General features: G+C 42.9%; 1 protein-coding gene and 1 long non-coding RNA gene across 2 annotated transcripts in view; one reads left to right on the forward strand and one right to left on the reverse strand.

The window, feature by feature from the left end:
- Window positions 1-16086, forward strand: part of LOC309641933 — an 870732-nt gene that overhangs the window by 695020 nt on the left and 159626 nt on the right. The window lies entirely within an intron of this gene.
- The window catches only part of MUC19 (mucin 19, oligomeric), a gene marked incomplete at its 5' end in the record, with an annotated part of 121234 nt that overhangs the window by 36314 nt on the left and 68834 nt on the right, over window positions 1-16086 (reverse strand). Inside the window, 3 exons of the mRNA XM_082421153.1 lie at window positions 2009-2056; window positions 2661-2759; window positions 2965-14466. Of these exons, the coding sequence (XP_082277279.1) occupies window positions 2009-2056; window positions 2661-2759; window positions 2965-14466 (11649 nt within the window). The remainder of the gene's footprint in view (window positions 1-2008; window positions 2057-2660; window positions 2760-2964; window positions 14467-16086) is intronic.

A 16086-nucleotide genomic window follows, 5' to 3' on the forward strand; every position in this document is an offset into this window, starting at 1 on the left:
GCATTGCCCTTTTCCCAAATAAAATGTTTACACATATGTAATTCTTCTTTGGTTCCATTTAAAGACTAAAGTCTTGAACTTGGAAAATGCAAAAAAAAAAAAGATAAAATACATACTGTGCCCAGGAGTCACATATTAGTAACTACGGAATTAATTTACAATTATGACGTTCAATATATAATATGAAGCATGGCAATTCATTTAGGTTAGCATAACCATAGATTGAAAAGATAATATTATACATTTAGTCTGCACCAAATTATCAAATTAATTATTTTCTAGTGATTAGTTTGTAAAATAATTTTATATAAGGGGAGTTTATAAGAGTAGTTAGAATAAACATAGGATAAATCTTCACCAGGAAAAGAAAGAACAAGCAATCTATTCTTTAAATATTGGACAATTTATTCACTAAAACCTAGGTTCTATTAGATAACCTGCAAACTGAGAAATGAAGTTTTTCCCAATATACTCAATATGAGTATATTGGCTTGGCCAAAAAGTTCATTCGGGTTTTTCCATACGATGCTACAGGAAAACCCAAACGAACTTTTTGGCCAACCCAGTGTTACTAATCTAGAAACTTGATAATATATTATAGGCTTGAATAAATAGTCCCTTTATTGTTAAGAAAAAATTGTCTTATAAGTATTTGTGAATTTTATGTCATGTTGTAATAATTGTAAAAAGAAATGAAGAGATAAAATTTTGATTTGCAAAACAATAGTAGTATAATTTTCATAACTAAAATGCCCCAAATCTTGTGATTTCAGAATGGCAAAATGCCAAAGTTTCTCAACATATTAAAAATGTTATACTTTTTTTTATTATCTGCTGCTGTAGTTTTTATAGTTAGAAATGGGGAAAATTTAAGCTATGTAAATATTAAATGCAAGCTTTTATTAATGGGTCACTAAAGATCATTGTATATTTGCCTTAGTGGAGGATGCCCTTGTGGTAAAGAGCAGACTGTAGAGTCAGTAAACAATGGATAAAAATATTGTCTCCACATGTAAATTGATACAGCCACTATGGAGAACAGTATGGAGGTTCCTTAAAAAACTAAAAATAGAACTACCATATGACCGAGCAATCCCACTACTGGGCATATACCCTGAGAAAACCATAATTCAAAAAGAGTCATGTACCACAATGTTCATTGCAGCTCTATTTACAATAGCCGGGACATGGAAGCAACCTAAGTGTCCATTGACAGATGAATGGATAAAGAAGATGTGGCACATATATACAATGGAATATTACTCAGTCATAAAAAGAAACGAAATTGAGTTATTTGTAGTGAGGTGGATGGACCTAGAGTCTGTCATACAGAGTGAAGTAAGTCAGAAAGAGAAAAATAAATACCATATGCTAACACATATATATGGAATCTAAAAAAAAAAAAAAAAAAAAATGGTTCTGAAGAACCTAGGGGCAGGACAGGAATAAAGACACAGATGTAAAGAATGGACTTGAGGACACAGGGAGGGGGAAGTGTAATCTGGGACAAAGTGAGAGAGTAGCATTGACATATATACCCTACCAAATGTAAAATAGATAGCTAATGGGAAGCAGCCGCATAGCACAGGAAGATCAGCTCGGTGCTTTGTGTCCACCTAGAGGGGTGGGATAGGGAAGGTGGGAGGGAGACCCAAGAGGGAAGAGATATGGGGATATATGTATATGTATAGCTGATTCACTTTGTTATAAAGCAGAAACTAACACACCATTGTAAAGCAATTATACTCCAATAAAGATGTTAAAAAAATATATTGTCTCCATTATTTGATTTGCTGTAGAACCTGGACCAACTTATGTAATATCTTTTCTAAGTTCTTCATGAGTAAAATGAGATAACAATACTTATTTAAATATTTAAATGACATAATAGATTTTAGGGCATTGTATTATTTAACTGGAATTGTTATTAATTATTATGCCATTTTTAATTAACCAGTGAGCATGAAAACAAGTCAAAAAATACATCTCACATCCCCTGCTTACTTACCAGTAGTAGTGGATCTTTCTGGTGCAATTGTTGAGCTAGGGGTGGCTCCTACGGAATGTGAGATTAAAAGTAGAAAGTCATGAGCAATGTTCTTATTTTATTAGGACACTACCTGGACATTTAACAATGTAACTACTTTGAGTCCAGGTATTGCAGTTGCAGTACTGGTCTGAAAACACCTAACAAAATATCCAAGGTCCTCAATACCAGATAATTTGGATCAGATTTTCTGATTTCTAAACTTATAATACACTAATATCCAATACGGATATTTATCAGATTTATCAAAAAAACTTATGTTGGGTTGTAACTGGGGCCAATAGCTTCCCTTCCCACCCGCCTGATTTTCTGGGTGTAGTTGATCTGGTCATGCTTTCACCCACTTCAGTAGTTTCTCCATATGGTTCTTCAGTTGTGTCTGGTTAAAAGGATAACTGACTATTATCTTCACATGGTTCATTTTGTAAAAATTATAAACTTACTGCCATTTAAGTAAATTTCAAATTTAGATGCTAATAATAAACCTAGAACACCTCTTAATCATTTCTGCAAAAATGTGGTCCTTGCTTAAATTAACTTAAATTTTTATTGTAATTTGGGCCTAAGCCATGCTCATGTTGGACCACCAAAGGAGCACCCTGGTGAGTCTTGCCTGCTTGGCTCCCCGCAGAAGTGGCTCCAAAGCTTGATGCTCCGACTGGGCCTCCACTACCAGCACCTCTGGTAGCTCCCACTGATCTACTGATTTCACCTGGACACAAAAGAAGTAGCAGGGATGAAAACATAACCTTCTTAAGGGGTCTGAGGAATCAATTTAAAATAATAATATTCTACAAAGTTCCCATCTTTATTCAACAATTAGTTCTAAATAGTATAATTCTGATAAAGTAATATAGTTCAAAATTAGAGCTCTATCAAATTAAAATTATTTATATTATTGTCTAAATATAGCTAACTTGACTTGCCTTCATATGTGGTAACCTCACTTCCTGGCACCCAAGTTGTCCTCCTGGCCCCTGTGGTTGTAAAAGTTGATGATCCAGTTGTTCCAGATCCTTCAACTGATGTCCCAGTTGTCCATGATCTTCCAATTGATGGTCTAGTTGTCTTCAATCCTTCAGCTGATGTATCAAGTGTCTCTAATACTCCAGTTGATGATCCAGTTGTCCCTGAACCTACAATAGATGTTTGTGTTGTCCACATCACTCCAGATGATGGTCCAGTAGTCCCTAAACTTACAACAGAGATTTTAGTGGTTCTTGTCAATCCATCTGGTGATGCAGTTGTCCCTGATCCTTCACCTAAGGGTCCACTTGTTCCTGATTCAACAACAGTGGTCCCTGTTTCTCCAGATGATGATCCAGTTGTCCCTAAACCTACACTGGATGTTATTGTTGTCCTTGTTATTCCAGATGATAGTGCACTTGCCCCTGAACCCCTACCAGATGTTCTAGTGGTTATTGTTAGTCCACCTGCTGATCCAGTTGTCCGTGATGCTTCAGCTGATGATCCACTTGCTCCTGATTCAATAACAGTGGTCCTTCTTTCTCCAGATGGTGGTCCAGTTGTCCCTGAACCTACAACAGATGTTATTTTTGTCCCTGTCACTCCAGATGATGGTCCAGTTGTCCGTGAACCTACAATAGATGTCCTAGTGGTTATAGTCAGTCCAGCAGTTGATCCAGTTGTCTCTGATCCTTCAGCTGATGATCCACTTGACCCTGATCCTATAACAGTGATCCTTCTTTCTCCAGATGGTGGTCCCATTGTCCCTGAAACTACACCAGATGTTATTGTTGTTCTTGTCACTTCAGATGATGGTCCAGTTGTCCCTGAACCTACAACAGATGTCTTAGTGGTTATAGTCAGTCCAGCTGTTGATCCAGTTGTCTCTGATCCTTCAACTGCAGGTGTGGTTGTCTCAGATCCTATAACAGATGATTGAATGGTCTCTGAAACTCCTGCTGTCCTTGTGACTCCAGGAGATGGTACAGTTGTCCCTGAACCTACAGCAGAAGTACCACCTGACACTGTTTCTCCAGGTGATGATCCAGTGGTTCCTGTTTCCCCAGTTGATGGTCCAGTTCTCCATAAATCTCCACCTGATGATCCCATTGTCCTTGACCCTACAACACTTGTTCCAGTTGATGCTGATCCTCCTGGTGATAATACAGGAGTCCTAGTCACCCCAGATAATGGTGCAGCTGTCCCTGAAATTTCAGCATAGATTATAGTTGTTCCTGTAACTCCAGCTAATGAACCAGTTGTTCCAAATCCTTTAATTGATGTTCTAGTTGTCCTTGATCCTCCAGATGATGGTCCAGCTGTCCCTGATACTTCACCTGCTGGTCCTGTTGTTCCTGATCCTATAATAGATGATCGAGTTGTCCCTGAACTTCCAGCTGATAATCCAGTTGTCCTGGTACCTGAAACAAAAGTTCCAGTTTTGCCTGATTCTTCAGCTGATGTTTCAGTTGTCCATGATGCTTCAGCTAATGATCCAGTTGTCCCTAAACCTACATCAGGTGATTCAGTTGATACAGATCCTCCAGGTGATGATTCAGGGGTCAGTGTTGCTCTAGATGATAGTGTAGTTATACCTGAATTTACAATAGAGATTCTATTGGTTCCTGTCACTCCAGATAATGAACGAGTTGTTCCTAATCTTTCAATTGATGTTCCAGTTGTCTCTGATGGTCCAGATAATGATCCAGTTGTCCCTGAACTTACAATAGAGATTCTAGTTGTTCCTAGCAGTACAACTGTGGATCCAGTTATCCCTGATCCTACAACTGATTGTAAACTTGTCCCTGATCCCATAACAGTCGTCCCTATTTCTCCAGATAATGGTGTAGTTGTCTCTGAACCTACAAAAGATGATCCAGCTGTTCCTGATCCTCCAGGTATTGATCTAGTGGTGACTGATCCTTCAACTGTTGGTAAACTAGTTCCTCTTCCTATAACTGTGGTCCTTGTTGCTCCAGATAATGGTGCAGTTGTCTCTGAACTTACACCAGGTGGTTCAGTTGGTGCTGATCCTACAGGCAATGATCCAGGAGTCCCTGATGCTCCAGATGAGGGTATACTGTTTCCTGATCCTATAACAGTGGTACCTGTTGTTGCAGATAATGGTGTACTTGTCTCTGAACCTACAACATATGGTCGACTTGTCCCTGACCCCCCAGATGTTGAACTAGTGGTGGCTGATGCTTCAACTGATGACAAACTGGTTCTTGTCACAATAACAGTGGTCCCTGTAGCTCCAGATAATGGTGCAGTTGTCTCTGAACCTACAACAGATGGTCCACTTGTCTCTGATCCTCCAAGTATTGATCTAGTGGTCGCTGATCCTTCAACTAATGGTAAACTGGTTACTAATCCTATAACAGTGGTTGTTGTTGCTCCAGATGATGGTGCAGTTGTCTCTGAACTTGAACCAGGTGATCCAGGGGTCGGTGATCCACCAGGTAATGATCCAGGGTTTGCCGATATTACCGATGATGGTAAACTGGTTCCTAATCCATAAATAGTAGTCCTTGTTCCTACAGATAATGGTGCAGTTGTCTCTGAACCTACATCAGGTGGTGCAGGTGCTGCTGATTCTCCAGGCGATGATCCAGGGGTCCCTGATGCTCCAGACGAGGGTAAACTGGTTCCTGATTCCATAACATTAGTACCTGTTGCTCCAGATAAAGATGAAATTGTCTTTGAGCTTACACCAGGTGGTCCAGTTGTCCTTGATCCTCCAGGTACCGATCTAGTGGTCCCTGATCCTTCAATTGATGGTAAACCTGTTCCTGATCCTATAACAGTGGTCCCTGTCACTCTAGATAATGGTGCACTTGTGTCTGAACCTACAACATATGGTCCGCTTGTCCCTGACCCTACATGCATTGAACTACTGGTGGCAGATCTTTCAGCTGATGGCAAGCTGGTTCTTGATGCAATAACAGTGGTCCCTGTTGCTCCAAATAGAGACACAGTTGTCTCTGAACCTACAACTGATAGTCCAGTTCTCCTTGATCCTCCAGGAATTGATCTAGTAGAGGCTGTTCTTTCAAATGATGTTAAACTGTCTCCAGATCCTGTAAGAGTGGTGCCTATTGCTCCAGATACTGGTCTAAATGTCTCTGAACCTACAACAGGTGGTCCAGTCACTGCTGATCTTCCAGGTGATATTGCAGGGTTTCCTGATGTTCCAGATGAGGGTAAACTAGTTCCTGATCTTATAACATTAGTCCCTGTTGTTCCAGATAATTGCTCAGTTATCTCTGAACTTAAACCAGTTGGTCCACTTGTCTCTGATCCTCCAGGTAGTGATCTAGTGGCCCCTGATCCCTCAACTGATGGTAAACTTGTTCCTGAACCTATAACTGCAGTTCCTGTTGCTCCAGATAATACCGCATTTGTCTCCAAAACAATAACAGGTGATCCAGTTGCTGCTGATCCTCCAGGTGATGGTCCAGCAGTCCCTGACGCTCCAGATGAGAGTAAACTTGTTCCTGATACTAAGGCAGCGGTCCCTTTTGCTCCAAATAATAGGGCAGTTGTGTCTGAAACAACACCACGTGGTCCAGTTGTTGCTGATCCTCTGGGTGATGATCCAGGGTTCCCTGATGCTCCAGATGAGAGTAAACTGGTTCCTGATCCTAAAGCAGCAGTCTCTGATGCTCCAGAAAATGGTGCCGTTGTCTCTGAAACAACACGAGGTGGTCCAGTTGCTGCTGATCCTCCGGGTGATGATCCAGGGTTCACTGATGCTCCAGATGAGGGTAAAGTGCTTCCTGATCCTATAACATTAGACTCTGTTGTTCCAGACAATGACGCAGTTATGTCTGAACTTACACCAGGTTGTCCACTTGTCCGTGATCCTCCAAGTAGTGATCTAGTGGTCCCTGATCCCTCAACTGATGGTAAACTGGTTCCTGATCCTATAGTTGCAGCTCCTGTTGCTCCAGATAATGGTGCAGTTGTCTCTGAACCAATACCAAGTGGTCCACTTGTTGTTGATCCTCCAGGAGATGATAAAGGGGTCCCTGATGTTCCAGATGAGTGTAAACCGGTTCCTGGTCTTATAGTGGCAATTCCTGTTGCTCCAGATAATGCTGCAGTTGTCTCTGAAACAATAACAGGTGATCCACTTGCTGATGATCCTCTAGGTGACAATCCAGTGGTCCCTGATGCTCCAGATGAGGGTAAACCGGTTCCTGATCCGATAACAATGGTCCCTGTTTCTCCAGATAATAGGGCAGTTGTGTCTGAAACAATACCAGGTGATCCAGTTGCTGCTGAGCCTCCAGGTGATGATGCAGGGGTCCTTACTGCTCCTGATCTTATAACATGAGGCCCTGTTGTTCCAAATAAAGATGCAGTTGTCTCTGAACTTACAGCAAGTGGTCCAGTTGTCCCTGATCCTCCAGGTATTGATCTAGTGGTCCTTAATCTTTCAACTGTTGGTAAACTGTTTGCTGATCCTAGAGCAGCGGTCTCTATTGCTCCAGCTAATTGTGCACTTGTCTCTGAACCAACACCATGTGTTCCAGTTGCTGCCGATCCTCCAGGTGATGATCCAGGGTTTCCTGAGGCTCCTGATGTGGGTAAACTTGTTCCCGATCGTATAAAATTAGTCCCTGTTTTTCCAGATAATGGTGCAGTTGGCTCTGAACGTACAGCAGCTGGTACAGTTGTGTCTGATCCACCAGTTATTGATCTAGTGGTCCCAGATCCTTCAACTAACGGTAAACCGATTCCTGATCCTATAGCAGCAGACCCTGTTGCAGCAGATAATGGTGCAGTTGTTTGCAAAACAACACCAGGTGGTGCACTTGCTGCTGATCCTCCAGGCGATAATCCAGGGGTTCCTGATGCCCCAAATGAAGGTAAACTTCTTCTTGGTCCTATAGCAGCAGACCCTGTTGCTGCAGATAATGGTGCAGCTGTTTGCAAAACAACACCAGGTGTTGCACTTGCTGCTGATTCTCCAGGTGATAATCCAGGGGTTCCTGATGCCCCAAATGATGGTAAACTGCTTCCTGATCCTATAACATTAGTCCCTGTTGCTCCAGATAATGGCGCAGTTATCTCTGAACTTACACGAGGTCGTCCACTTGTCCCTGATCCTCCAGGTAGTGATCTAGTGCTCCCTGATCCCTCAACTGAAGGTAAACCTGTTCCTGATCCTAAACCTGAAGCTTCTCTTTCTCCAGATAATGGTGCAGTTGTCTCTGTAACTACAACAGGTAGTTCAGTTGTCCCTATGCCTCCAGGTGTTAATCTAGTGGTCCCTGGTCCTTCAACTGATGGTAAACTGGTTACTGATCTAAAAGCAGTGGTTTCTGTTGCTCCAGATAATGGTGCAGTTGTCTCTGAACCAAGACCAGGTGGTCCAGCAGCTGATGATCCTCCAGGTGATGATCCAGGGGTTTCTGATACTCCAGATGAAGGTAAACTGGTTCCTAATCCTATAGCAGCAGTCCCTGCTGCTCCAGATAATAAGGCAGTTGTGTCTGAAACAATACCAGGTGGTCCAGTTGCTGATCCTCCTGTAGATGATCCAGGTGTCTCTGATGTTCCAGATGAGGATAAACTGGTTCCTGATCCTATAGGAGTGGTCTCTGTTGCTCCAGAAAATGGTGCTGTTGTCTGCAAACCAATACCAGGTGGTTCACTTGCTGCTGATCCTCCAGTTGACGATCCAGGTGTCCCTGATGTTCCAGATGAGGTTAAACTGGTCTCTGATCCTATAACATTAGTCCCTATTGTTCCAGATAATGGCGCAGTTATATCTGAACTTACCCCAGGTGGTCCACTTGTCTCTGATCCTCCAGGTAGTGATCTAGTGGTCCCTGATCCCTCAACTGATGGTAAACTAGTTCCGGATCCTATAGCTGCAGTTCCTGTTGCTACAGATAACGGTGGAGTTATCTCTGAAACTATAACAGGTGATCCACTTGCCTCTGATCCCCCAGGTGACAATCTAGGCGTCCCTGATGCTCCTGATAAGGGCAAACTGGTTCCTGATCCGATAGCAATGACCCCTGATTCTCCAGAAAATAAGGCAGTTGTGTCTGAAACAATACCAGGTGGTCCAGTTGCTGCTGATCCTCCAGGTGATGACCCAGGGGTCCCTATTGTTCCTGATCCTATAACATGAGTCCCTGTTGCTCCAAATAAAGATGCAGTTGTCTCTGAATTTACAGCACCTGATAAAGTTGTCCCTGATCCTCCGGGTATTGATCTAGTGGTCCCTAATCTTTCAACTGATGGTAAACCGTTTGCTGATTCTATAGCAGCAGTCCCTGTTGCTCCAGATAATGGTTCCGTTATCTCTGAACCAACACTAGGTGTTCCAGTTGCTGCCGATCCTCCAGGTGATGATCCAGGGTTTCCTGATGCTCCAGATGAGGGTAAACTTGTTCCTGATCCTATAATATTACTCCCTGATTCTCCAGATAATGGCACAGTTATACCTGAACTTACACCAGGTTGTCCACTTGTCCCTGATCCTCCAGATAGTGATCTGGTGGTCCCTGATCCCTTCACTGATGGTAAACTGGTACCTGATCCTATAGCTGCAGTTCTTGTTGCTACAGATAATGCTGCAGTTGTCTCTGAACCAATACCAGGTAGTCCAGTTGCTGCTGATCCTCCAGGGGATGATCCAGGGGTTCCTGATGCTCCAGATGAGGGTAAACGTGCTCCTGGACTTATAGCAGCAGTTCTCCTTGCTCCAGATAATGGCACAGTTATATCTGAACTTACACCAGGTCGTCCACTTGTCCTTAATCCTCCAGGTGGTGATCTAGTGGTCCTTGATCCCTCAACCAATGGTAAACTTGTTCCTGATCCTAAACCTGCAGTTCCTCTTGCTCCAGGTAATGGTGCAGTTTTCTCTGTACCTACAGCAGGTGGTCCAGTTGTCCCTGATCTTCCAGGTATTAATCTAATGGTCCCTGGTCCTTCAACTGATGGTAAACTGGTTCCTGATCCTAAAGCACTGGTCCTTGTTGCTCCAGATAATGGTGCAGTTGTCTGCAAACCAACACCAGGTGGTGCACGTGCTGCTGATACTCCAGTTGATGATCCAGGGGTTCCTGATGATCCGGACAAGGGTAAACTGGTTCCTGATCCTATAACATTAGTCACTGTTGCTCCAGATAACTGTGCAGTTATCTCTGAACTTACACCAGGTGGTTCAGTTGTCCCTGATCTTCCAGGTAGTGATCTAGTGGTCCTTGATCCCTCAACTGATGGTAAACTGGTTGCTGATCCTATAGCTGCAGTTATTGTTGCTCCAGATAATGCTGCAGTTGTCTGTGAACCTACACCAGGTAGTGCAGTTGTCCCTGATTCTTGAGAAATTGATCTAGTGGTCCCTGTTTCTTCAGCTGAGAGTAAACTGATTCCTGCTCCCATAGCAGCAGTCCCTGTTGCTCCAGATAGTGTTGCTGTTGTCTCCAAACCAGCACCAGGTGATGAAGTTGCTGCTGATCCTCCAGTTGATGATCGAAGAGTCCCTGATGCTCTAGATATTGGTAAACTGGTTCCTGATCCTGTAACACTAGTCCCTGTTGCTCCAGATAATGGCGCAATTATATCTGAACTTACACTAGGTGGTCCACTTGTCCCTGATCCTCCAGGTAATGATCTAGTGCTCCCTGATCCCTCAACCGATGGTAAACTTGTACCTGATCCTATAGTTGCAGTTCCTCTTGTTCCAGATACTGGTGCAGTTGTCTCTGAACTTACAGCAGGTGGTCCAGTTGTCCCTGATCTTCCTGGTATTGATCTAGTGCTCCCTGATTTTAAAACCGATGTTAAACATTGGTTTATAGCAGCAGTCCCTGTTGCTCCAGATAATGGTGCCATTGTCTCTGAATCAACACCATATGGTCCAGTTGCTTCTGATCCTGCAGGTGATGATCTTGGGGTCCCTGATGCTCCGGATGAGGGTAAACCTGTTCCTGATCCTATAACATTAGTCCCTGTTGTTGCAGATAATGGCACAGATATCTCTGAATTTAGACCAGTTTGTCCACTTGTCCCTGATCTTCCAGGTTCTGATCTAGTGGTCCCTGATTCCTCAACCGATGGTAAACTTGTTCCTGATGCTATAGCTGCAGTTCCTGTTGCTCCAGATAATGGTGGAGTTGTCTCTGAACCAATACCAGGTGGTCCAGTTGCTGCTGATCCTCCAGGTGATGATCCAGGTGTCACTGATGCTCCAAATGAGGGTAAACTCGTTCCTGATCCTTTATCAGTGGTTCCTGTTGCTCTAGATAATGGTGCACTTGTTTCTGAACCTACAGTATTTGGTCCACTTGCTACTGATTTTCCAGGTTTTGTTCCAGGTGTCCCTGATATTCCAGATGAGGGTGAACTGATTTCCGATCCTCTAACGGTAGTCCCTGTTGCTCTAGAAAATGGTGCATTTGTCTTTGAACCTATACCGGGTGGTCCACTTGTCACTGATACTCCAGGTGATGAGCCAGGGATCCCTGATGCTCCAGATGAGGGTGAACTGCTTCCTGCTCCTATAACATTTGTCCCTGTTGCTCCAGATAATGGCACAGTAATCTCTGAATTTACACCAGGTGTTCCACTTGCTCCTGATCCTCCAGGTAGTGATCTAATTGTCCCTGACCCCTCAAGTGATGGTAAACTTGTTCCTGATCCTGTACCTGCAGTTCCTCTTGCTCCAGATAATGATGCAGTTGTCTCGGAACCTACAGCACGTGGTCCAGTTGTCCCTATTCCTCCAGGTATTAATCTAGTGATCCCTGATCCTTCAACCAATGGTGAACTGGTTCCTGATCCTAAAGCAGCAGTCCCTGTTGCACCAGATAATAGGGCAGTTGTATCTGAAACAATACCAGGTGGTCCAGTTGCTGCTGATCCTCCAAGTGATGATCCAGGGTTCCCTGATGCTCCAGATGAGGGTAAACTTGTTCCTGATCCTATAGCAGTGGTCTCTGTTGCTCCGGAAAATGGTGCTGTTGTCTCTGAACCAACACCAGGTGTTCCAGTTCCTGCTGATCCTCCAGGTGATGATCCAGGGTTCCCTGATGATCCAGATGATGGTAAATTGCTTCCTGATCCTATAACATTAGACCCTGTTGTTCCAGATAATGGGGCAGTTATATCTGAACTTACACTAGGTGGTCCACTTGTCCCTGATTCTCCAGGTAGTGATCTAGTGCTCCCTGATCCCTCAACCGATGGTAAACTTGTACCTGATCCTATAGTTGCAGTTCCTCTTGTTCCAAATATTGGTGCAGTTGTCTCTGAACTTACAGCAGGTGGTCCAGTTGTCCCTGATCTTCCTGGTATTGATCTAGTGGTCCCTGATTTTAAAACCGATGTTAAACCGGTTCCTGATCTTATAGCAGCAGTCCCTGTTGCTCCAGATAATGGTGCCATTGTCTCTGAACCAACACCATGTGGTCCAGTTGCTGCCGATCCTGCAGGTGATGATCCTGGGGTCCCTGATGCTCCAGATGAGCCTAAACTTGTTCCTGATCCTATAACATTAGTTTCTGTTGTTGCAGATAATGGCACAGATATCTCTGAACTTAGACCAGTTGGTCCACTTGTCCCTGATCTTCCAGATAGTGATCTATTGGTCCCTGATCCTTCAACTGATGATAAGCTTGTTCCTGATGCTATAGCTGCAGTTCCTGTTGTTCCAGATAATGCTGCAGTTGTCTCTGAACCAATACCAGGTGGTCCAGTTGCTGCTGATCCTCCAGGTGATGATCCAGATTTCCCTGATGCTCCAGATAAGGGTAAACCCGTTCCTGATTCTGTAACTATGTTTCCTGTTGCTCCAGATAATGGTGTATTTGTCTCTGAACCTATACCAGGTGATCCAGTTGCTGCTGATTTGCTAGGTGATGGTCCAGGGGTCCCTGATGCTCCAGATGAGGGTAAACTACTTCCTGTTCCTATAACAGTGGTCTCTGTTGTTCCAGATAAATATGCAGTTGTCTCTGAACCTACAACAGATTGTCCAGTTGTCCCTGATCCTCGAGGTATTGAACTAGTCATGGCTGTTCTTTCAACTGATGGTAAACTGACTCCTGTCCCTGTAACAGTGGTCCGTGTTGCTCCAGATAATGGTGCAGTTGTCTCTGAAACTACAACAGGTGGTCCACTTGCTCCTGATCCTCCAGGTGATGATCTAGTTGTCCCTGAACCTACAACAGAGATTCCAGTTGTTCCTGTCACCTCAGCTAATGATCGAGTTGCTCCTGAACTGTCACTTGCTGTTCCAGTTGCTCCTGATGTTCCAGATGATGGTCCAGTTGTCCCCAACCCTACAACAGAGATTTTAGTTGTTCCTGTCAGTCCAGCTGTTGATCCACTTGTCATTGATCCTTCAAGGGATGATCCATTTGTCCCTGATCCTATAACAGTTGTCCCTCTTGCTCCAGGTAATGGTGTAGTTGTCCATGAACCTACAACCTTTGGTCCAGTTGCTTCTGATCCTCCAGGTGATGATCCAGGGGTCCCTGATGCTCCAAAAGAGGGTAAATTTGTTCGTGATCCTATAACAGTGGTTCCTGTTGCTCTAGATAATGGTACATTTGTCTCTGAACCTACACCAGATTGTCCTGTTGTTGCTGATCCTCCAGTTGATGGTTCTGGTGTCCAAGATGCTCCATATGAGGGTAATCTGTTTCCTGATCTTATAACAGTGGTCCCTGTTGCCCCAGATAATGGTGCACTTGTCTCTGAACCTACAATATTTGGTCCAGTTGCTATTGAATTTCCAGGTGTTGATCCAGGGATCCCTGATCCTCCAGATGACCATAAACTGGTTCTTTTTCCAATAATAGTAGTCCCTATTGCTCCAAATAATGGAGCAGTTGTCTCTGACCCTACAACAGATGGTCCAGTTGACCTAGATTTTCCAGTTGTCCCTGATGTTCTCATTGATGGTTCATATGTTCCTGTCACTGCATCTGATGTCTCAGTTGTTCTTGATCCTCTAACTGATCGTTCACTTGTCTTTGAACCTAAAGCTGATGATGCAGTTGCCCCAGAATCACCAGTTGATGGTCCAGTAGCCCCTGATACTCCAATTGATGATCCAGTTGTTCCTGATCCTCCAGTTGATGTTTCAGTAGTCCCTGCCACTCCAGTTGATGGTACTGTTGTCCCTGATTCTTCAGTTGATGATCCAGTAGTCCCTGTAACTCCAATTGATTGCACAGTTGTCCTTGATCCTTCAGTTAATGGTACAGTTTTTCCTGAGACTTCATTTGATCGTTTAGTGGTTCCTGATTCTTCTGTTGATGGTCCAGTTGTCTCTGTCACTCCAGATAATGATCCAGTTGTCCCTGATCTTACAACAGATGGTCCAGTTGTCCTTGATCCTCCAGATGATGGTTCAATTGTCCCTGATCCTTCAGTTGATTGTCCAATTGTCCTTGATCCTCCAGCTGATGTTAAAAGAGCTGATTAAAAGAGAGGCATCAAGGGAAACTTTAAGATTTTTTCCTGAGTAAAACGAGTCAGTGATGGTACCATTTATTGATATGGGAAAGACTGATAGAACAAGTGTGGGTTTGAAAGAAAATCAAGAATTCTGTTTAGCTCATGCTAAATCTGCGATTTCTATTAGACATAAAAGTGGAAATGTCAAGTTATCGATTAAGTGCTAATCTAGAGATACAGAGAAGCCAAGACTGAGGGTATATATTTAGATATCTACATCTAAAATGTCTTCGAAATTTTTTATACCTGACTTCCTAGGGATTATGCAACCACGCCCGCTAGGCCTGTCTTGTCTCTGACTGCCGGAAGCTTCCTTCTGAGCTCAATTTAAGGGAACTTCCCACCCGCCAAGTCATGCTCTTGCCTTTTTCTACAGACTAGTTTGCTATCTACCAGCTAACACTGTGATTGCCTCTGAAAACTTAACTTTATTCTCATTCATGCAACTTTGAATTAGTATTCTGTTTGAGGTCTTGAAGCAATTAATTCCACCATACCTCATATCCTGTCATTCTTTGACACTGAGTAAAGCCTACATTTTGGTTTCCTCTATCATCTGTGGCATTCTAAAGTCATGCTGGGCTTTGTCTCTTTTATTCTAAACCCTTACTTCTTCCACAACCTGTTCTCTATCACAATTACTTTTACCCTGTCCTCTGGAATCCACAGTCAATGATTTTAAAAACTCTTCTATATGCTTAACTGTTTTACAAAGTGCTTCTACCTCCTCCTGGGCTTAACCTAATGGAACTAATTCTGCAACAACCTGGCATAACTCAGAATGCTCCAAATCTTTATCTGAAGAATTCTAAAGGACCAAATGAGGATGGAGGCCTTGGATTTGTAGAGATATGGATCTACACAGTGGTGTGCGTGTGTGGATGCAAAGCTCCACTACTTGAGTAGAGCAACAAGTAGCCTACTCCCTCCCACATCTCCAATTCTTCTGGAAGATTATCTTTCACATAACCTGTTATTTTTGCCTCATTTATAAGAATAAAGCTCTTAATCCTTTACCAGACTGGGAGTTCCTATTCATTTATTTACTTATTCACCAGATATCCACCAGATATTTATCAAGTCAGTCATTCAGCTAGGTACTGGGAACACAGCTGAAAATAAGAACAGGCAAGTTGACAAGATCTTTCTATACTTTTGACAGAAGTTCACCATGTTGGTGGCCTATGTAGTAATGGTGAATAACTGGATGAAGAATCAACAGTGTTGGCCCTGTTTTGGCCTCACAACATACTCATTCTGTGACTGAAGTAAACACATTACTTTTTTCATAAATAAAATGTAAATAATTCCGAATATACTGTCAATTGCTCAGGGCGGTTGTATAATTCAAGTAAGTAATTGTATGTGACAACATTTTGTCCATTTTACACTTAGTGTATTTTTTCTGCTCATCATTTTTTATTTTTGCTAAAACAGATTAAGATGACTCACAAATGATATTATACAATGGTTAATGATTGCCTCATATCTTTATTTTTATCCATTAAGTTGTATCAATATATTGGGTAAAAATCAAGGTATAAAAACAGTATTATTTTATTCTACCAATTATATTTCTC

This window comes from Balaenoptera physalus (genome assembly GCF_965194825.1).
Source record: "Balaenoptera physalus genome assembly, chromosome: 13".
Lineage (NCBI taxonomy): Eukaryota > Metazoa > Chordata > Mammalia > Artiodactyla > Balaenopteridae > Balaenoptera > Balaenoptera physalus.